A 20,160-nucleotide genomic window follows, 5' to 3' on the forward strand; every position below is an offset into this window, starting at 1 on the left:
GGTTTTGTTATACGAATTTTATACACGTTTTTATTACCTAAGATTTTATACAATTACCTAATCGTAGTAATTTATTCCTTTTTAAATCGGTTATATATATATATGTATAAACCACCTATTTAAAAATATAATATATACTCTTATATACTTTTTATGTATTAATCTTAATATACTCGTTTACTAGAAAATCAATTTATGGAAACATTTTGATTGATTTTAGTACTTTATTGATATTATAAAAATTGAAGTAATAGCATTTTTGATAAATGTTTAAAATAATGTAGAACACCATATCAAAACAAAAAGATATATACAATATATATAAATTTGTTTGTGTAAATCAAGTTTATATATTTTAAAAATAATAAATATGTAATATTTTATTAAGTACTGATTGATAAATGTTAAAAATTTAAACCTTTTGTACAGCACTGAATATTCATAAATAAAAAGGTCATATCTTTCATAATTCAATTTTAATTAAAATTTATAAATGATGATGAATGTTTATTTTTTAGTATATAATTCGTTTGATATATAGACATATAATATTGAAGAGTATTTATTGATAAATACTCAGTTTGAATGAATAAAAAGAACAATCATTTAGATCCCAATGTGTTACTACAACACAAACTCGTCAATCTGCTAATGGCTGGGCTACCACATTAACATTTCCTAAAGCTGATTTCCTAATATTTTAAACCTAAGCTCTCCACACTAAATTACATATGTATATAAGTTAACACCTGCGTCCTCTTAAATCCGGCCCCTGCGCTTAATTTCATTAACAGCATAATCGTGCGATATTAATTCGATCTCGGCCCCTGACAATTGAAGCTCGTTGACTTCTAAATTGAACTACAGAACCGTAACCACATCTTTTGTCTTTGCTTTAATAAAAATAAATATTAACATCAAACACGTGTTAAAGAAATAAAATATTTATCATTAACTTATATATTCAAATCAACCTATTCTGTGGGTGCCAATCTATATAAATACATATATATGCATATCCGCCGTATCATGCGGTTATTATATTTTAATAATTATATTATTATTATAGTCCCTTTATTTAAACTGACTTTAAAGTCAAATACATTGTGACCGAAAAGTTTTCGGAGGTTCTCATTTAAAATTCGCGCGCTGTATATTTTTCGATATTTTAAGTTTATGTAGTTTGGCAGCACTGTCCTTAATTACTATGCCAAAAATGAGCGCGATCTGTCAGACAGTTCGTTTACGGCAGCTGTTGAAACCAGTTCACCTCAGTAGTGCGTTGCGAAAAAAACAATGGAAAAAAATATTGAACAAAGAGTTTGCATCAAATTTTGTTTTTCGAACGAAATTTCGTGTGCAGAATCGTTGCGAATGCTACAAAAGGCTTATGGGGAATCAGTTTTATCGAAAACTCAAGTTTATGAGTGGTACAAAGCCTTTCAGGACTGTCGTACGACCGTCGAAGACATGCCGCGTTCTGGACGACCTTCGACCTCTACCACCGACGAAAACATTGAAAAGGCAAAGGAAATCGTGTTCAAAAATCCTCATGTGAGTGTTAGAGAGATAGCACGAGAGCTAGGCATCGGTCGTGAGATGGCTCGTTTGATTTTGGTGGACAATTTGTGTATGCGACGTGTCAACGCCCGGCTTGTTCCGATTCACCTCAATTTGTTCAACATTATCAACGATTTTAAGGCCAAACATTCAATAAATACCATCGAACAGCCACCGTATTCACCTGATCTTGCACCGTGTGACTTTTTCCTGTTTCCCAACCTCAAATTACCACTCAGAGGAACGCGTTTTGAATCCATAGAAGACGTAAAACAGAATTCGCAGAGGGAACTCAAAGCCATACCGGAAAGCGCCTATAAAAAATGTTTTGATGATTGGAAGAAACGTTGGCATTTGTGTATCGCTTCTAATGGAGCATATTTTGATGGAGATAAAATAAATATTGATGAAGATTAAGAATTTTGCGTTTTATTTAAAATTTCCGGAAGCTTTTCGGTCACAATGTATAGTGAAAAAAATTGTTATTTTTATTATATTTTTTTCTATTCTATTAGAAGAGTTTTAAATATGTAGTTATTTCAAATTTTTTTATTTCAATTAATTAATATTTGACTGTTCATACAGTTAGCAGTGGTCTTAGAACATATTTCTTCGATTTATTTATCCGTAAAATGTTAATTTGAAGCTCAGAATCAAATTATTCCAACAACAAACTCAAGACCGTACTCGACTGGTACTGTTTTATTTTGGATATTTGTATTATATATTTTATAATATATTGTATTTATATTACAATAAAAGCATAAACCATCGTAGTTTCTAACTGAATTAACCAATCATGCTTTTTGTTCTTCGATTTTAGTATTATTGCTTTTGTAGAAGCATTAATTTCATCTATATTTTTACTCTATAGTGTGGCTATACTATATGCTTCCGTTCTAATATAACATGTAAAAACATAACAACAAATATTTAACTTAAAATTATGACTTGGGGGGTAACGTCAAGCTCAATGAGCTGGTTGCAATAACAAGAGATGTAATTGTGCGAATGGAAGCCACTCTAGTTTTAACTCAATAACGACATCCGAGAATCAATGGATGAAAAAGGACCCAAGTCGTTTCGTGGTCTACTTCGGCTAATCCTTCATTTCAGTAGGGCTACTTGCTAGACGGTGTACTGTCTCAACGTCCCACAATATGTATAACTAAAAATTAACATCAAATTGATAAAACTCTAGGTTAGAAAAAACAAGTCAAGCACTATGTTTTATTAACTGTCTAAAGTAATTGGAGTGAAAGCTCTTTCAAATAAACACTCTCATAATCTGACTTATCTGTACAATGTTGCTAGTCCCTAGTTTTTATTTCTCATAAGAAGTACGCTCTTTTAGTATAACAGAATAGTTACTGCCACAGATATCCGCTTAAGGGAGCATTCAGTGTATTTTTGTATCTCTAAAATTAGTTGAGTTGAATGTAAAAAATATATTAAAAACTAATTATTTGCTGTTAAGATGATGTCTTTTTCACTTTGTTCTGTGATTATCTGGAAACGGTTGCGATATCACCAACTGGCTTGATCCAAATAAGTTATAAAAACTTGTATGTAAATTAAACAAATTTTTGTCTTTGTCTTTTCTTTGCTATTCGAATCCGTCTAACTTTTAAATAGTTTCTTTTTGTCATACAGACGCGTCACATGAAGAATATGAATATTTTTAAGAGAATTATTTAAATAAATCAGATTAATTATGTTATAGAAACTATCAAACAAATTAAAGTTCAAAGCATCGGGATATTTTTTTCCGATTTATCAGATCGCGAGATTTTGCCGTTGAAATGAAAAGGTTCGAATCATTACAATCAAATTTTTAATATTTTTTTTTTCTTTTAGCAGTCCACTTTCCTTTTTTTCCTTAATTTTGTTTAATTCTGGAACTGGAATGGAAAAACCTTTATTCTCTTAAGTGGGTGAGATTATGATAATCTCGCTATCTTCGCTAGTTTTTGGTAACATGATTGCTGATTTAAACGTTAAATCCATAAATCGAATCGTCCAATCGTTCTCAATAAATCTAAATGAAAATCTAATAATCTGTAATCGTTCAATCGTTCTTAATCGTCCTATTCGTCCTCCAATTTTCTTACGTATACTCAAATACTTCGAGTACTGTAGAGTCAAGTAAAATGTGTTAAGACGAGTGGATAAACACTATCCAAAACAAGTCTGTCCGTCCTTGGACAATGTTACAATATGCAATTATCGAAAGTGAATGAAAGATTTTTGCAATGTTTTTTAACGACAAAAAAAACTAACAACACAACAGAAAAAAAAATACAATATCCAGTAATACAAAAAAACCCCTAAATACTAGACCTCTAGCTACTAATATTAAAATAATGCTTAATTAATTTTAAAAAAGTATATTTTTAATCAACATTTTTAAAAATTAAGTATTTGCTTTTGTTTGATTTCTTCGCTGTCATATTTTTAATAATTTTCGCTGTCATACTTTTTCATTGTTTCTATCCTTGGTATTCTTTGGTTTCGATCAAAACCAAAACTATTCTTTGACCAAAACTTAAAGTAATATTGCCACACTGGTAAAAATCAACGTAGCGTTTTCTTATTGAAAGTGATTGTGTAATTATTGTTTTAAATCGATTTTTAACTTAATATATAGTTTATTTTAGTTTCAATAGCTTTCCGTAGAGCAGCTTTTATCAAGCAGTAGCAAAATTGCGTTTTATTTCAACACAATTACTTCGCATAATACTCTATTGCGTTTACATTGTGAGATTAGAAGTAGATTAAAGCAACAATCGAGATTAAAGTAGTAATCTTATTGTTTAATCACAGTTTTTCCACATAAAAGTTAATCTCGTTTTGGTCGAGATTAATTTTTTATCTCCTTAGAAGTGGTGTTTATTTTTCTGTGCAATTTTGAAAATGTCTTAATATCGTGGATTTTTACACGATCTTAGTAAAATTGGAAAAGGAATTTCAAAATATACTCAGGACATGTGCGAGTTAGGCTAAGTTGTGTTCTAAATGAGGAAAATTCTAAGTTGTGCCTATAAAATAGTGATGTGTCGATACGTGTTAATAAATGGCTAAATGTGCAGTGCAAAAAATCCTAAAAACTCTCCTATTTGGTTTAGCATCAACTTAGCCTAACTCGCACACTTCCTCAAAACAATATTGAAAATTTGAAAATGCCGAAGTAAGCAAATTTTCAATAAATTCGATTAATAATAGTTTTGTTATAAAACTATGTATTAAAATTATTTTATAATTTTTTTTTGTACGAAGTTGTTATGAAATAAAACACAACAAGAGAAACGTTAAAAGTAATCTCCAATGTATAATGTAAACGGTGTAGATTAAAAATATAGATTAACTTAATCTCGTTCTCTTAAAATAATTATCAGTTGGTGATAATTATTACACAGTTTTACTAAAATTAATAGTCCTTTAAAAAGAAATAATCAATAACAGCTGAAGGATATATTAAAATTATGGTATATTGTTATATTATGGTATGGTATATTTTTAAAATTAAATTAAATTCGTTGAAATTAAATTTTGTTAATACATAATTAAATTATTTTTCATAGGCCGTATGCGAGTTCGAGTAAATTGATGGTAGCGAATGGTGATATTTACCAGAATTTCAAGTAAAGTAAATTTGATAAAAATCAGGTAAATTAGATTTTACTGTTGTGAAAATATTATAAGATGTCTTATAAATAATTAAATAAAATTGTAAGCTTTTAACCAAAAATAATAAATAAGTGCAATAAATAAATAAATAAAAATTTATATAAGTGCAGTGCCAAAAATTCTTCGGATATTTCAATTTCCTTTGTTTCAATTTACTCGAACTCGCACACGCCCATAATGTTTAAAATCGAAAACAGCCATTGAAGGAACAAAAAAATAATTGTTCAAACATATTGTGACTATTGTAATATAAAACACAATAAATAATTGTTATGAAGTCTAATTTATTTGTAATTCAGTAATACCATGTTTTCACTGCAGTTAAAACTACTTTTGTAAATGTAAATAAGATTTAGTCATTTCCATTAGCTGATTAATGTATGTGCAACACCTTTTATATGCCAAAAAGTTTAATAAAAGTTCTAAGAGAGTTTTTCTTGGTTTTGTATTGTTAGCAATTAAATTAATTAACTCAGCATGGAAAATGCAGAAAATGTTAACAATTTAATATATATTTATTTATATTTACATATTTATTGCATATTTGATTTATAAACACAAAAAACTTTATTGAATTTATGAATTCTCTTCATTTTTCATTTGATATAAAAAAAAAATAAAAAATAAATAATTAATTGATTAATAATTATTAATAAATAAAATAATGATTGATAATAAATGACTGATATACAGTTAATAATAACAGATATTTTATTAAATACTTATTTTTTCAGTACGTTTGTTTACATTTTACATATAAAACATATATACAGAACATATTTCAAATTGTGGTATTCTACCATTTGGGAAATTTGTTTTAAGAGGTCATATTCCACATTTTTCGCCTGAAATGAGTTGATTTATTTATAATGACCTTATTTATATGAAATTTCTTCATATATAAATAAAGTTAATTATCCTTATTAGCGACCTTAACGGCTCATTTTGGTCAAACATCAATCATGAGAAGCAAATGACTCATACAAAATCTCAAGCGCAAATGAGATTCATTGGATCTCATTCTGTATAAATGAGTTCAAACGATGTTAGAACGAGTTTCAAATATGTACCTACTACAAATGAATACCCTAAATAAAAGCTTTTCATGGCATTTTGACAGTTTAAGAAAGCTGTTTTTGACATATTCACCAAAAAGGTAAACAAATATTTGTTGGTTGTATTTCCTTGGAAACGATGCATCTCTTTTTGGAACTTCTACTTTTCAAAATAAATTAATCGAAACTAAAAATAAGTTTTCAGTTTATATTGAAAGGTTTTAAGTTATATTTAACCTTTAACATTTTTTTGACACATTTTTCAAATCAACAGGCAAATTGAAAAATGAGCTGTTTGAAATGAGAACAAATGAACTACAACGAATGTAAACACTGAAGTTTTACTACGAGCAGCTTGTGCAACAGACTTAAATGAGATTAGTGGAAACATGGTTTGAAAGTATATTTTGTTAAAATAAAATAAATTATGTATAATAACGTTTAAAAGTATAAAACACTTAAGTGTCTGACTTGGTATTTTTGTTCGTTTGACGCGCTTTGCTAAAAATCTGTTCACACAGCAATTTCAATTTTACATTAATATTATTTATTAATTTTTGTTTATTAATATTGTAGCAGACTTAAGTGATTATTTATGTAATAATTACGACTCTGCATCAGCTGCGCATGACGTCATTATTGATAATCTGCGAAACGTCAAAAGTATTTGAGAGAATACATTATAATAACGTAACTGGCATAACGTAACCGGTCTGACGTTTCTTTTGCTTTCTTGTTTACGTCGTGTTGGTGTTGTTTTGCTCATTGTTTTTGTCTTTGCTCCTATACTCTCTTTGTGTATGTTTTGTTTGTTTAGTTTGCTTTCGTTCGTATCGTATGTGTTCGTGTGTTTGTTCGGATATAAGAAATCGCATACTTTTGTGTACATTTTGTTATTATTATTGTTATACATTCGTATGATTTTTATCGTCGGCAATTTGTATATTATGTGTGTTGTGTTGAATTGTGACTGAATCATCTGAAATTAAACATAAAACTTGACTCGCCACGATTTTCAAAAATTCAGCTTAGTTTCATTCAAGGCGACATAAATAACTCAGTGTGCTGCCAGCGCCGCTGCCTACGTGTGTTCCGCTGAAATTGCAATTTTTTAACGCAGTTTTTTTTACAAACTTGTCGCATTTTGGCAAAGTTTTAATTTTAATAATTACTAAATTAGTAAAGAAGAAGAAAACTCTGTTAGTTACTGTGATTAAAACGTAATTCTTGCATTCCGTAACTTGTTGCCATTCAGTTTTATGAAAACAAGCAGAAATTAGTAAATTCTTTTTTTTTTTTTGTTTTTTATACTTTTTAAAATTGTGTGCTATTTAAAGAGTAACAAATAAAACTACAATAAAGATTAGTTTAATTAATCTGATTACAAATTCTAACAAGAACCATTTCACTGGTGTTCAGTTTCATCGAATAAGACTAAAGGAATTTTTGGTGCTGTTGCCTGCCTTCATAACGACAAAAATAAGAAGAAGAAGAAGAGAATAATCAACATGGATGATTTAGGTAAGTGTTGCACGAAGGCAAATTTTTTTTTTTTTTATCTAAATTAATAGCATCTTTGGGTGGAGTCTGTCATTTGATGACTACACATGTTGGAGCCGGTATTCGTATCAAGGTCACGTTGTTCTGCCTATACTGGTTTAAATACGCATCCCATTACGTCCCTTCGTTAAATGCCATATAAACAGTATTACAGCATTAATGGGGGAAATTATGGAAAATATATGTATGTATAGTTCGAAGCAACATTGACAACAATAATGACAACAAATAATTTGATTTGTGCTGACTTCCGCTGTTTGGCATCATCGGCCGCAAAATTAGCATTAAACACAACACAACACAAGCCAACACAACACAAAAAAACAGCTTCAAATTCAACAAAAAAAAAAAATAAAAGAAAAAACATTAATTAAAGTTTCCAAACTACAAACTCATATAACATACATATGTATATACATGGTGCTCGCATTTAATTTAAGTTCTTCAGTTTTGAATTTCCAATAGAAGTTATCTACATTCAGAGTACACTTTATACATACACATGCATACATACATACACACATCCATACATCCATACATCCATACACTTTTTTGTGTTTCGCTGAAGCACACTTATGACAAATCGAGTTATTTTTATAACTTTTTCTCTACTTCAGATACTTGACATAAATTTTGTTTGCACTTAACCCTTGTGTGGCCATTATTTAAATTATTATATTAAAGCTTGAGGTCCGAATCACTGATCATTAATCAAGTTGGATAAAAACAGTAACGCTTTAAGAATCACGACACCCTCAAGATTCAATTATAAAATTTTTGCCTTAAGTACATGTAATTTTAAATAGAGTCTTTACTTATTACTATACTTATTATATACTTATCTTTACTTATTATTATTTCCTTGATTTCTTGATTCTCCATTATTTGGTACTGCCGGTTAGCACTTTTGTTTGTTTTTGAAATAAATAAGTCTATCTCATTACAATCGCGATGTTCAAACAAAATTTCCATTGTACCTAATCTCTATAATCCGGATAAAACAAAACGAAACAAAAAAAACCTTAATAATCCGGATATAGTAGATGCTCACAAATTAAAACCACTTGGTTTTTCAGGCAGTTCGAATTTGCGAAAAGTTTTAATTTCTAAAATTTTTTTATTTCTATAAAAAATGATCAAAAAATTAAAATTGGTTTCTTAAGTTTAATCCACTTTTTAACAGTTATTACTACTTTGTGAGTCACCCATCTCTTATTTTGAACACTTATACATCAGTATTAGGATGCACTTAAGCAAAAATTATTTTAGCCTTTGTCTTCAATATTGGTCCATTAAATATACACTTCTTTTCAGGTTAATTTAAAAACCATTTAAATAGATATCCTCCATCAGAGAGTATTTGGTATCAAGCAAAGATTATTTGCTCCCTTTTTCATAAGTAACAGAATCAGAACCAAAAATTCTAACTTAAGATCTTTTAGTGCATACAATATATTGAATTGTTTTAGTTCTCATTTCTGGACAATTCGAATTTGTAAGAGTTCTAATGTATAAGCCTCTACTGTACAAACTCTTTTCTTGTCCTCTTTATTTGATTTTGGCAATACATATTTATTTTATACGAATACAAACGGTTTTATCAAATTTTTTTCTACTTAAGTCAATAATATATAGTCGTATATATATTAAATAGATATTTCGTATAAACAGAAATTCGAATTGCCGTAATTCGAACATTTCAGTAGTTCGAAAAATTTACGGAAATTTGCCGAAAACATCGGTAATTCAGACAACACTTGAATCTAAGTAGTCTGTTTAGTCAATACCATACTGTATTTCATGTAATATACTATTCTCACAAAGCAATCTAATTGAATTACTGAGTTGTTGCTGTTGTTTTTGTTTTGCTTTCGAACTTATTGAGAAGATTTGATTTCTTAATTTACTATAGGAAGATTTTATTTTTTTTTCTCAAAATTTGAAAATTGAAAACTTGAAAACCGTATTCCAATTTACTGCGGTATGTCCTCCGTTTTTTATAATTTATTATTTTAATGACCAAATTTTTTTTATGTATATATTTGTGAACCGGCTAATTGACCGATGTCATATAATACACAACTTTTTCAATTAGTTATATAAAATATATTTTATTATCGCCGATATTTCGACTTTAATTTATAGTAAGCTTTGGGGTACTGTGGACTGACTGATTTATATCATTGATCAGTCAGCCCGTTTAAAAATATATAGATATCCTGCAATGTTAATATTATAATTCCCAATAAAATGGCAGGAATAATGTGGACTTCATACAGAAAGTGTGCATACTTAGTTCAACGATGTATCAAAACTGGAAATCTAATTTAGTGATACTGGCGTGTATGTACCTAGATTTAACTAAGCCGTTCTAATAACAAGTTCTGTCATAATTTCTGTATTATAAAATACTTAAAAAAGAGGTACAAAAATGGTAATTTTCATATTCATATATTCGATTAGATAGATAGCTACAAAAACTTTACTTCATTGGTCAGACCATATCTAATTTTTGTAATGTGTTTTCAAGCACTAATAAAATAAGACTTGGATATCTGGTTATTATGATTTGAACACTAACGAAATAGAAGGATGCCTTAACTCTCTTTATAGCATTTAAACCTTTTCAGGAATATTCAGATTGCATTAACACTTAGTAATATTGAATATGAACCGTTTGGAAAGGCTTAGAGAAAAGCAGAATATTGCATAAGTTATAAAAATTTGGTGTTTAGCCTCAGGAACACTCGACAAATATTATCTCAACATGCTTTTCCAGATATTAATTTGATGTGTTTATATTAAGAATCCATTAATTTGATGCCTAATATGCCTCAGTTCTTGAAGACTTAAGTACGTTCTGAACAATTCTTGCTACAGTATTTTACTTCTATCGAGCACTTTTTGGGTATTATCTTGTTAGTTATCAACTGCTTTCTTTGACAAAAACACAAAAATTTCTTAATTAATTTGTACATTATATTACATACATGTATGTATGTATGCTATGTTAAGTATATAATTTCAATTATAAATTTTATTTATTTTAAACAACATAATGACATACTAATTTCCTAATAAATTGTGCATTATACGGATATGTATATGTATTTATTATATTATTATATACATATGTAATATTAAGTATGTATTTTTTATATTTGAAATAACATAATCTCTTTCAGTTATTTTCTAATAAAATTGTGGATCATTTATATATAAACATATGAATATATACCATATGTATAGTATTAAGCATGTAGTTCCTTTTTATTTTAAATATAATAAAATCATAATGGTTTTTAGTTATTTTGCTTTATTTTTTCTTATCAGTTGTTGAGCGAATCAGTAGTAAAGAATCATTGCTCTAAGTGAAGACTTAACCGAAAAAGTGGTTAGTCATAGGATTTCTCATTCAAGTCGTGTAATATATAAAACTTGAAAGGCACGCTCTATATGCTTTATTTGGTCTGTGTCATGAAAACTGTCTGTCCGTGCGTTACATGACTTGTGCATACAAAATTCCAGAAAGGTGACTAACGACATTAAGAGACCTTAAATTTTATGTTAAAATGTTTTATTTCATTTATTGCAATGGAGCAGTGTAGGTAAACATTAAAAGAAAAACAACTCAAAGCGCATTAAATGATTAACGATCTTCTTTCATAAAATCGGGACTAATATTGCACATAACATAAAATGTATGCATTCTGTATTCCGAAATGACACAGGTTGACACTAAGTTAAATGTAAATGTCTTCGCAGTTCTCAAAAGATTGGAGAGTAATGCTCTACTCATTGAATATCAAATATCTTATCAATGTATCTTTTTTTATTCTGCACTGTGATTATCAAAGTTTAAACAGACGATTTCTTTGTTCTTTGATTTCATACTGTTTTAATAAGAAAATAACTTCAGTCGTCTAAATATTTTATTAACTTATGTAGATATTTCTTGTATTTTTAATTTTATATTTTATTTAAGAAAAAAAAAAACAAACATATTTTGCAACAAGAAATTTTCAAATTCAGACTCTAAATAATTAATTATTTTCGGTTTCTGTAGGTTCCTCAAATGTTGAATATAATGCAACCACTTGTTCATAGTCATAAAAACGTATTTTGGGCTCTGGTGTAATAGTCATTAGTTCAATATTACAGCTAATAAATTCATCTTTCTTTGCAAGCTTCATAATCGAAAGTGCCAAACGAATCCCTTCTTCTAAATTCATGTTACTCTTGAACTGTTCTTGCAATGCCTTCTGCATTAGTTCACCACCTGCGCCGATTGCAACAAATTCACAACGACTATGGTCACCAAATACGTCTAATAAACATAAAGCTGCTTCACCTTTCTCCATACCACCGAATATTAGTGTCGCTGCATATGGACGAGACCTCCCATAACTACCATGACAACTGCTACCAAATTGCATAGCAAGTTTTGATACTTCATATGCACATGCCTTGACCGGTAAAGGTTGTTCCGTTACAAACTTGAAGTCCGCGCACGCCTTGCGAGCTGCCTTTATAAGTGGACGATCATCACCATAGATTCCACTAACGGCCACTGCCATGTGACTATCAATGCGAAATAATTTCTGCGCAGACTCTAACATCACTAATAAATGGTTTTTATCTTTTTCAGCACATAGTATCACACCTATTAATTCTCATTGTTATTTGGAAAATTTTTTAATGTATTTAGTTACCTTCTGTTGTGCATAAGCCCAATGCATTTGAACACTTGGAAACAGCTTCTTGCGCGTAATCCATCTGTGGGAGTCTGCTGTCTTCCGTGAGCACGTTTGTATTCTCAATTAAATTTATGTCCATCATTTTCGTCATTTCAGCCGCGTCACCCAATCTATCTCTTTTTGCCATTTTATATACAGATAGATTTTACAGATACAGATTTTGTAACTTTTTTTTAAAACAACATTTTTTTTATCAAATTTAACTATAGCATACTCGATTACGTTACGAAGAGTTTGAATTATATTTATATGGTGCGTTAATGTTTGGAATATAATTAAAGCTAGTCAATTTATTTCATCTATCCATGAATTTGTGTGCCGGAATTATTTGACATTGTGTAGAATATATGCTAAATTAACAAAAACTGGTAAGATAGCTGGTCATTATTTTCGTTAGATGCATATCCAACCAATCCAACTGAAAACGTATTCCAATTTAAATAGACTACCCATCTGAAGAGCGAAGACTAGCAGTTTCGAAATGAGACTTAAAAAGTCACCCGGAGCAGATTTTTACCATTATTCTTGATAACTGTCAAATGGTTTTCAGAGAGATGCGAAAATGGCTTTGTATGTGATAACTGCTGACGTTATTGTTGTAACCAGTAATCTGTGCTTAAGATATGGTTAGGTGTGTACAGGGAGTGGATTTATTTCAAGACGTGAAGTGAGCTAAGGATAGAATAAATTTCGCTAACATTTATACATAATCTTTTAATCTTCTTTGATTAAAAGATTAGATATATTAATATTAATATATTTGAAAAATATATATTTTTAATATAAGTAAAAACCCAATCCTTTTAAGTAGGTTTCTCCAACCTTTTTGTTCTGTAAAGCACACCTATCGACTAACGCTAAAGCTTTGTTTAGAAGTTCCAGCCCATAAAGAGGCTGGCTTTACTATCACATAAGTTACCTTCTTTCTTATCTAAAAAAAACCTCGGTTTTTTTTTTATTTTTTTATAAATTTTTTTTTTTTATGTATAACATATACATTTCTTAAATTATTTTAATTGTATTTTTTTTTTGTGATTTTTGTTTGCTAGATTCTCCGCAAATTAATAGGATTTCCAAGCAATCTATAGCAATTAGAAAATTATCAAAACCTTATTTTTGGGGTAGTCTTATTGACTTATTTGATAAAAAATGTATTTTACTTCGACAGTCTAATTGAACAAGAGGGATTAGTCTAAGGTAACAATAACTACTACGCTTGAAAGTAAAAAGCACCTCAAATTACATTTTTTGTTGCTGTTCGGTTTTTAACTTAAAGAATAATAGGCCGGAAACTCCTATTATGGTCTTACATTAGTAAAAACTCAACAGATGACATTGCAGTCTTCATTCAAAGAGCTGATTACCTTCTTAAAATTAGTTGTTTGCAGTAAAGATCTTCCATGGTATCAGTGTTCTGCTCCGTTGGGAGTCAATCCTTTTTTAATTTCTATTGTATACCATATTACGCTTCTAAGTAGTAGGATTTTATTTCACTAATAATTTTGGTTAGTGATATATATTTTAACTATGTATATAAGAGTATATATAACACCTCCCTAACTTGCATTCTTTTATAAAACTTTTTATAAAAATAAAACCTTCTAGATTGTTGTTACTTATTTCTTTAATTTTGTACCGCTTTTAAACATACATATGTGAGACTTATTTATTTACTGTATTATGCTATGGGGAAGTATATTCTTTTTTAATTTTCTTTTTTTTATAACTTGAAGTTCAATAAAATCATCTTCAGATTTTTAATTCTTTATATTCAGTTTGAATACAAGAAAAACAAAAAAAAAAAGAAATCAATTCAAGCACCGCACAACAATGGAAATAATTCTTTCCCAAGCTGTTCTGTAAAAAACCGAAACCAAATTATCACCAAAATCTGCAATTAAGACCGGCACTTGAAAGTACTAATTGCATAACCCCATGGAAATCCTAATTATTTTTATGCTTCAAGGGTTTCGTTGAGATAAAGTCAGCCGGCGAGATGCAAATGCTTTCAGTGATAAGCATCAAAGCATTAAATGGGACAAACTAAATGTATTCTTATAATGATGCACAGTGCATAGGCGTTGGTGGTGGATGCCATTCAATTCCAACAAAGTTATGGAACCGCACAACAATAAACTGCAGTTCTCTGAAATCTCTAATAATTTTCTTCGGTCATAAATGTGTAAAAAATGTAGGCAATTGACATTAAAGGTCTTTGACAAATTACATTATTCAGTTGCCACATACAGACCGCAAAAACCACGAAAAGAATAATAAATTCACAGAAAAAAAAAAATATGTGTGACACTGAAGATCCAAATGCCATACTCGGTAAACAATACGAGTTGATCTTGGAAAGCTTGATGGTTGCTATCTCTTTGCTGTTTCTAACATAGTGCCAAATTTTTTTGTTAACTTTCTTTTGTTTTTTTTATTAAATATTTTGTTTACATTTTTGGTAGTTGTCTAATCCAGTTAGATATTTTTCAAGTACCTGAAGTCATAACATAAACAACTCGAATATTGTTTTCTCAGTAAATGTTTGACACAATGTGCACTTCATCATAAAAATAACACAGAGGCGTAGTTTATGAAATGAATTTCAAAATAAAGGTTTTAAAAATCATTAAGAACATTTGATTACTTCTAACTTAGTTGGCCATTACAGACGTGAGTTGTCCTTGGGCGCTTCGAGTAGCCTTCGCCAGCCAGCACGATCGGTTGCTTACAGTCGCCAGTTGGTAGTACCGAGCGCCTGCAAATCGTTAATCACTTGGTCCTTTCACCGAAAATGTGGACGTCCTAGTCTACTGCGTTTTTCACTTGTGGATACCGAGTCAAACACCTTTCTAGCCGAAGCACTTTCTTCCATTTGATTAGCTGAAATATGTAATTTTTTAAAGAGTTGTCTAAATATTGAAACATAAATTGCAAAAACCATAAAGCATAGTGCTTAAACTATAAAAATAGGTCCTCAGTATATGGAATTATGCTTGACAAATCTTTTACAAAGTTTTTTGCCCATACACATGGCAAAAGTTAATCTGGAATGTAACACAGTTAATTACTACTTGAATTTTATGTGACGGAACTCAATCTGTATTTTTTAAAAATTTGAGTTTCGGAATCTAACAAGACATACTAAATTTAATCACCATATTCAGTCCAAATTGAAACATTTTTTTCAAATTGAATAAACACTTATTTCTTAGAAAAAGAATTTTTAAAATATAAATACTTTCCTTTTTTTTGTCATTATTAACTTATATTTTAATATTGTTAAGGGATGTGGTACTGCTACCGTCGGATTTATTGTGCCCCCATCTGAGTTTAGAGTAGGTCTCTAAGCCCTGTGTGTCAATAAAAAGTTATATAGAACCTACTTTACAGAGTTTTATTGCCTCTTCCGTAAGGGTATATATTTCCAGAAGTCTATTCACATGTGTGGCTGACTCCTCATTCTCTTCGCAGAATTTACAGTTAGTATCTGTATATATACCCATATTAATTTATATGCTTTGCTGAAGAAATTCAGGGTGTTATTTTTGATAAATTAACACAAGTGATTTGCGAAATCTTATTTTGGGGTCAATTTTATACTAGGAAGATTGTTGCAGATATCGATATAACCTTATTCAACATTAGAGGTATACATATAGCCCATGGTAAATGAAATTGAATTTCTCGTTTATGGTTTTTCAATTTTTGCGGGGTAAAGAATAATGTGTGGATTAGCATTGTTATAATAAAAAACAAGAACAAAAAACTGTTTTCTTGATCAATTCTGCCCTTTTTTTCGTTTTTAATTTCATATTTTAACATATATTATGAAATCCCAATAAAACATTTACCAGACTTCATTAAATTGATAATACTTTTCTATGCTTCTAAATACAAAGGATTATTGTACCGCCTATCAATATTGGTGTTGTCACCATTTGTGAAGTTTGAATTTTTTTTTGAAAATGTATCAATTTTAATCAGTGTCTACAACGATTTCTAAGTACATATCGGTTAATTTTTTTTTTTTTAGTCCATGTGATATCCAAACATTGAGCTGCATTTCGTATTAAGTATTATTCAAATTTCAGAAAATATTTTACATTTGTGTTTAATATTTAGTTCCTTAGCAATATTGCGATTGTTCATATATCGGTTTTTCAAATAACTTTTTATATATCGGTTTTGCCTATAATACTTTCGCTGATGGGTCAAAACGAGGAACTATGTTATGTGCTTCTGAAATTCTTTAACTTAAACTATACTTTTAATATTACTGAAAGTTTGGTAGATGTTTACTATATGTACCACAACGGGCCATTATTTGTGCTCAAGTGGACTTTCTTGATAAACAAGGCCGCCACTCCAACCTTACTGTATGTATAAAAAATAAAAATAAATTTTTTTTGTATTTTTTTGTCAAAAAAGACATCTTCAATGACAAAATTTTAATTTGAAACAAAAAAAGTCAGTGTTATATCAATTTCTGGGGTGGTTTAGTTCAAAAGTTCTTTACATCTCTGGATCAAAATTGTGTACTGGCAATATTTATTGGCAAATCCAATAGATATTGTAACGATATTTATATATTCATATATATATCGTTTCAATATGTTAATATGGTAAATAGCCGATTTTTATTGTTTCTGCAGCTGCAGTTTACAGGTATTGAATTTCTTAAGAGGTTTTTCGAATAGTAGTGAACTACAATAACAAAAATTCATTTTATATTATTTTAATTAATTAAATTTTTGGCTGTCCATATAGCTGTTTCGAGTATTGTCAAATCCTCTATTGGTTTAATTAAACTAACAAGTTTAAAACCGATTTTATTCAAATGCTATTCACGGTTCTGGATTAATGGTTCAATACTTATGTGTATCCAAATCTTATCAATATAACAACAGTTTAAAAGCCGATTTATATTACCTCTATCAATTACAGGTAATGGTTTGGTTCAATTGCACTAAAAATTTAAAACCGATTTCTTTCAAAAGCTCCGGATTAACAATATATCTTGTGTTAAATCTTATGAATATGTTAAGCTTTGTTAAGCAGTACACTGAGCCCTAAATTAGAGTTATTGCGATTTTATATACGAATGCATTATTATTATATCCATACTCCATTAGGAATTTAAGCAGCCTACAAAAGTTTTCTACTGATTTCTATTTTGTGCTATTGCTCTTAACTCGTTAAACGATTTGCCTGTCTCCTGCTGAACTCTTCTTCTCCAGGTGATTGCTGGTTTGCCTCTGCGCCTAGTCCGCTGGGGGTTCCAAGTGAGTGCAGCATGCGCAATATCTTCATAAGGTTTACGCAGTGTATGTCCAATCCAACCATATTTCTTACTACTTATCTCGCTGTTTACGTTTGTTTGGTGCGTTATTCTCCATAACTCTACGAATGCATTATACGCTATAAAAAGGGAATGTTAAAAAAATTGGTTCATCGTCGAAGTTTTAGTTCAAACTTAGTTTGAAAGAGTTTATTAACAAATTCTATTAATGCGGGTCTAGTTTTACTCTAAGTCCAGAGTAAAGTTAGGTTCGTATTCAGATATTATTTTTGTGATTTAATTGAGAAATTGAGAAAAAATTGGAACATTTTTGAGAAATTTTGTTTGAATCCTCTTCACTTCTACGGCACTGCTCTATTCCGTTTTTCGCCAATCTTATCTATTGTGATTATAATATGCATATTAGCGCTTCATTCAGTTGTAGAATTCGTGAGTTCATTTCTAGTAATTCTAGTAGACGCATACACTGTTATGATGACGCTTCTAGCCCGATGTGCTCGGTTAGTTTGGGACGCGTGCATAGTTCTGTCTATGCTCTCTCTTACCATCTCTCTCTCTCGCTCTCTGCGTGCATTCAGTGATTTTTTTTTTACTTGTTAATGCACATGCCACTTGCTCTCTTTCACACGTTTTCAGCGCTGTGAGTCTATGACGTTCGTGCTACAAGTTTGTTCACTGGGTTTGTTGATAATGACTTACAAATAGACTAATGGACGGACGGATGTACAAATTGATACATTGAATTGCTTTGGTTGCGCTAGTGCTGAGTCTAAGACACTAAGGCGTACGACGTATTGGTTCGGTCTGCTTGTTGTTTATTGTGGATTTCAGTGCTTAGTAGCATTTCTAGATAAACGCGCATGGCGATTGTAGCGCGCGTATCGTCTATGACAAATTTTGATTTTTTTCGTATGAAAAAGTTCTAAGCAAAGTGAAATTTATTTGTGATGACAAGAAATCGTTTAGTAAATAAATATATTTTTAAATCAAATGCAGACAAAAATAAATATGAAAAAATTAATTTACTAAGAATTTAATTAATATGCTTATTAATTACGTAATTTAATATTTGTTGATAGTGAGCCATATATATACATATATATATATATATATATATATATTTATATACAAAACAAAATAAATATTCTTTTCACATAATATTGAAAATGCCGGTTAATCTATGGAATTTGTTGTCTTCCAATGTGTGTTTTGGGTACTGATAAGGCGATGAAAACAATATTAGATCAGTTAGAGTATGAGTATTGCCGCAGTTGGAAAGAAATATTTAAAATATTTAAATACTAATATTTGTGTATATATATTAAATATTATTTTATTAATATTTACAATTCTTCTCAAACAATTCTTCTATTCAAATGAAGAATGACGACTTTTTTCTACTTTTTCTGTATGACAATTGTTGATCTGCTGATATTTGTTGATTCCTGAAAATAATTTCAATAACTAATTTATTTATTTATTTTTTTTTTTTGAAAAAAGTTGCTAACTGAAATTTAATTTCTACTTTTTGAACTTTTAAGCGCAAATATTTATTCAAAAAATTTAAACAAATGAAAACAAATTATGAAACTGGTTTCTTATATTTTTTTTGGATTATTGAATTTTGTTTAAAAATAATTATTTGAATACTCCTTAAACGCTTTTAAATGTCAGATACACTTAAAAAATATAAAATATTGAAATATAAAAAATAATAATAGCTCTGAGTTTTATACCAATAAATTTGTCAAACAATAGGTAGGTAACCTCTGTCAAATCAGTAATATTTTAACATTTCAACGATTAGAAATTGTTAAGTAGTAAATTATTGGTAAAAAATAATAATTCTTATAAAGACAAAGAACTCTATCATCACTGCGTTCTTATAGACTAAAGAATCACTTTATATTTAATAGCTGCTCCTATGTGGAAGCTGGGTTTCACATGATTTCTTAAAGAACTGATGCAGAGTAGATGCTCACAAATTAGAACCAATTGGTTTTTCGAGTAGTTCGAATTTGTGAAAATTTCTAATTTCTGTACAAAATTTCTATACAAAATGATCTTTACTTAAAAACTTTATTTTACAATTGAAATCAAACCTTATTAAGCATTATTGTATAAAATAGTAATATAATATTTATTTGTTTTTTAGATTTAGTCAAATTTTTTACAATAATATCGTTACGGTTATTGTTACTTTGTGAGCCATGCATCTCTTACTTTTTATGCTATGCATTGT

At 29.3% G+C, this 20,160-nt stretch overlaps 2 protein-coding genes across 2 annotated transcripts in view; one reads left to right on the forward strand and one right to left on the reverse strand.

Annotated features, from left to right (window-relative positions):
- Window positions 1-7,133: 7,133 nt before the first annotated feature.
- LOC119687175 (leupaxin) overlaps window positions 7,134-20,160 on the forward strand; it is a 104,676-nt gene continuing 91,649 nt past the window's right edge. Inside the window, exon 1 of the mRNA XM_038101404.1 lies at window positions 7,134-7,823. Coding sequence (XP_037957332.1) covers window positions 7,811-7,823 — 13 coding nt within the window. The 5' untranslated portion in view covers window positions 7,134-7,810. The remainder of the gene's footprint in view (window positions 7,824-20,160) is intronic.
- LOC119687176 (proteasome subunit alpha type-5-like) lies at window positions 11,897-12,761 on the reverse strand. The gene is made up of 2 exons (XM_038101406.1): window positions 12,575-12,761; window positions 11,897-12,525 (listed from the first exon to the last, which is right to left on the reverse strand). The coding sequence occupies exons 1-2, from the start codon at window positions 12,744-12,746 to the stop codon at window positions 11,906-11,908; spliced, it is 792 nt and encodes a 263-aa protein (XP_037957334.1). The 5' UTR covers window positions 12,747-12,761; the 3' UTR covers window positions 11,897-11,905.

Source organism: Teleopsis dalmanni, chromosome X, assembly GCF_002237135.1.
Source record: "Teleopsis dalmanni isolate 2A chromosome X, ASM223713v2, whole genome shotgun sequence".
NCBI lineage: Eukaryota > Metazoa > Arthropoda > Insecta > Diptera > Diopsidae > Teleopsis > Teleopsis dalmanni.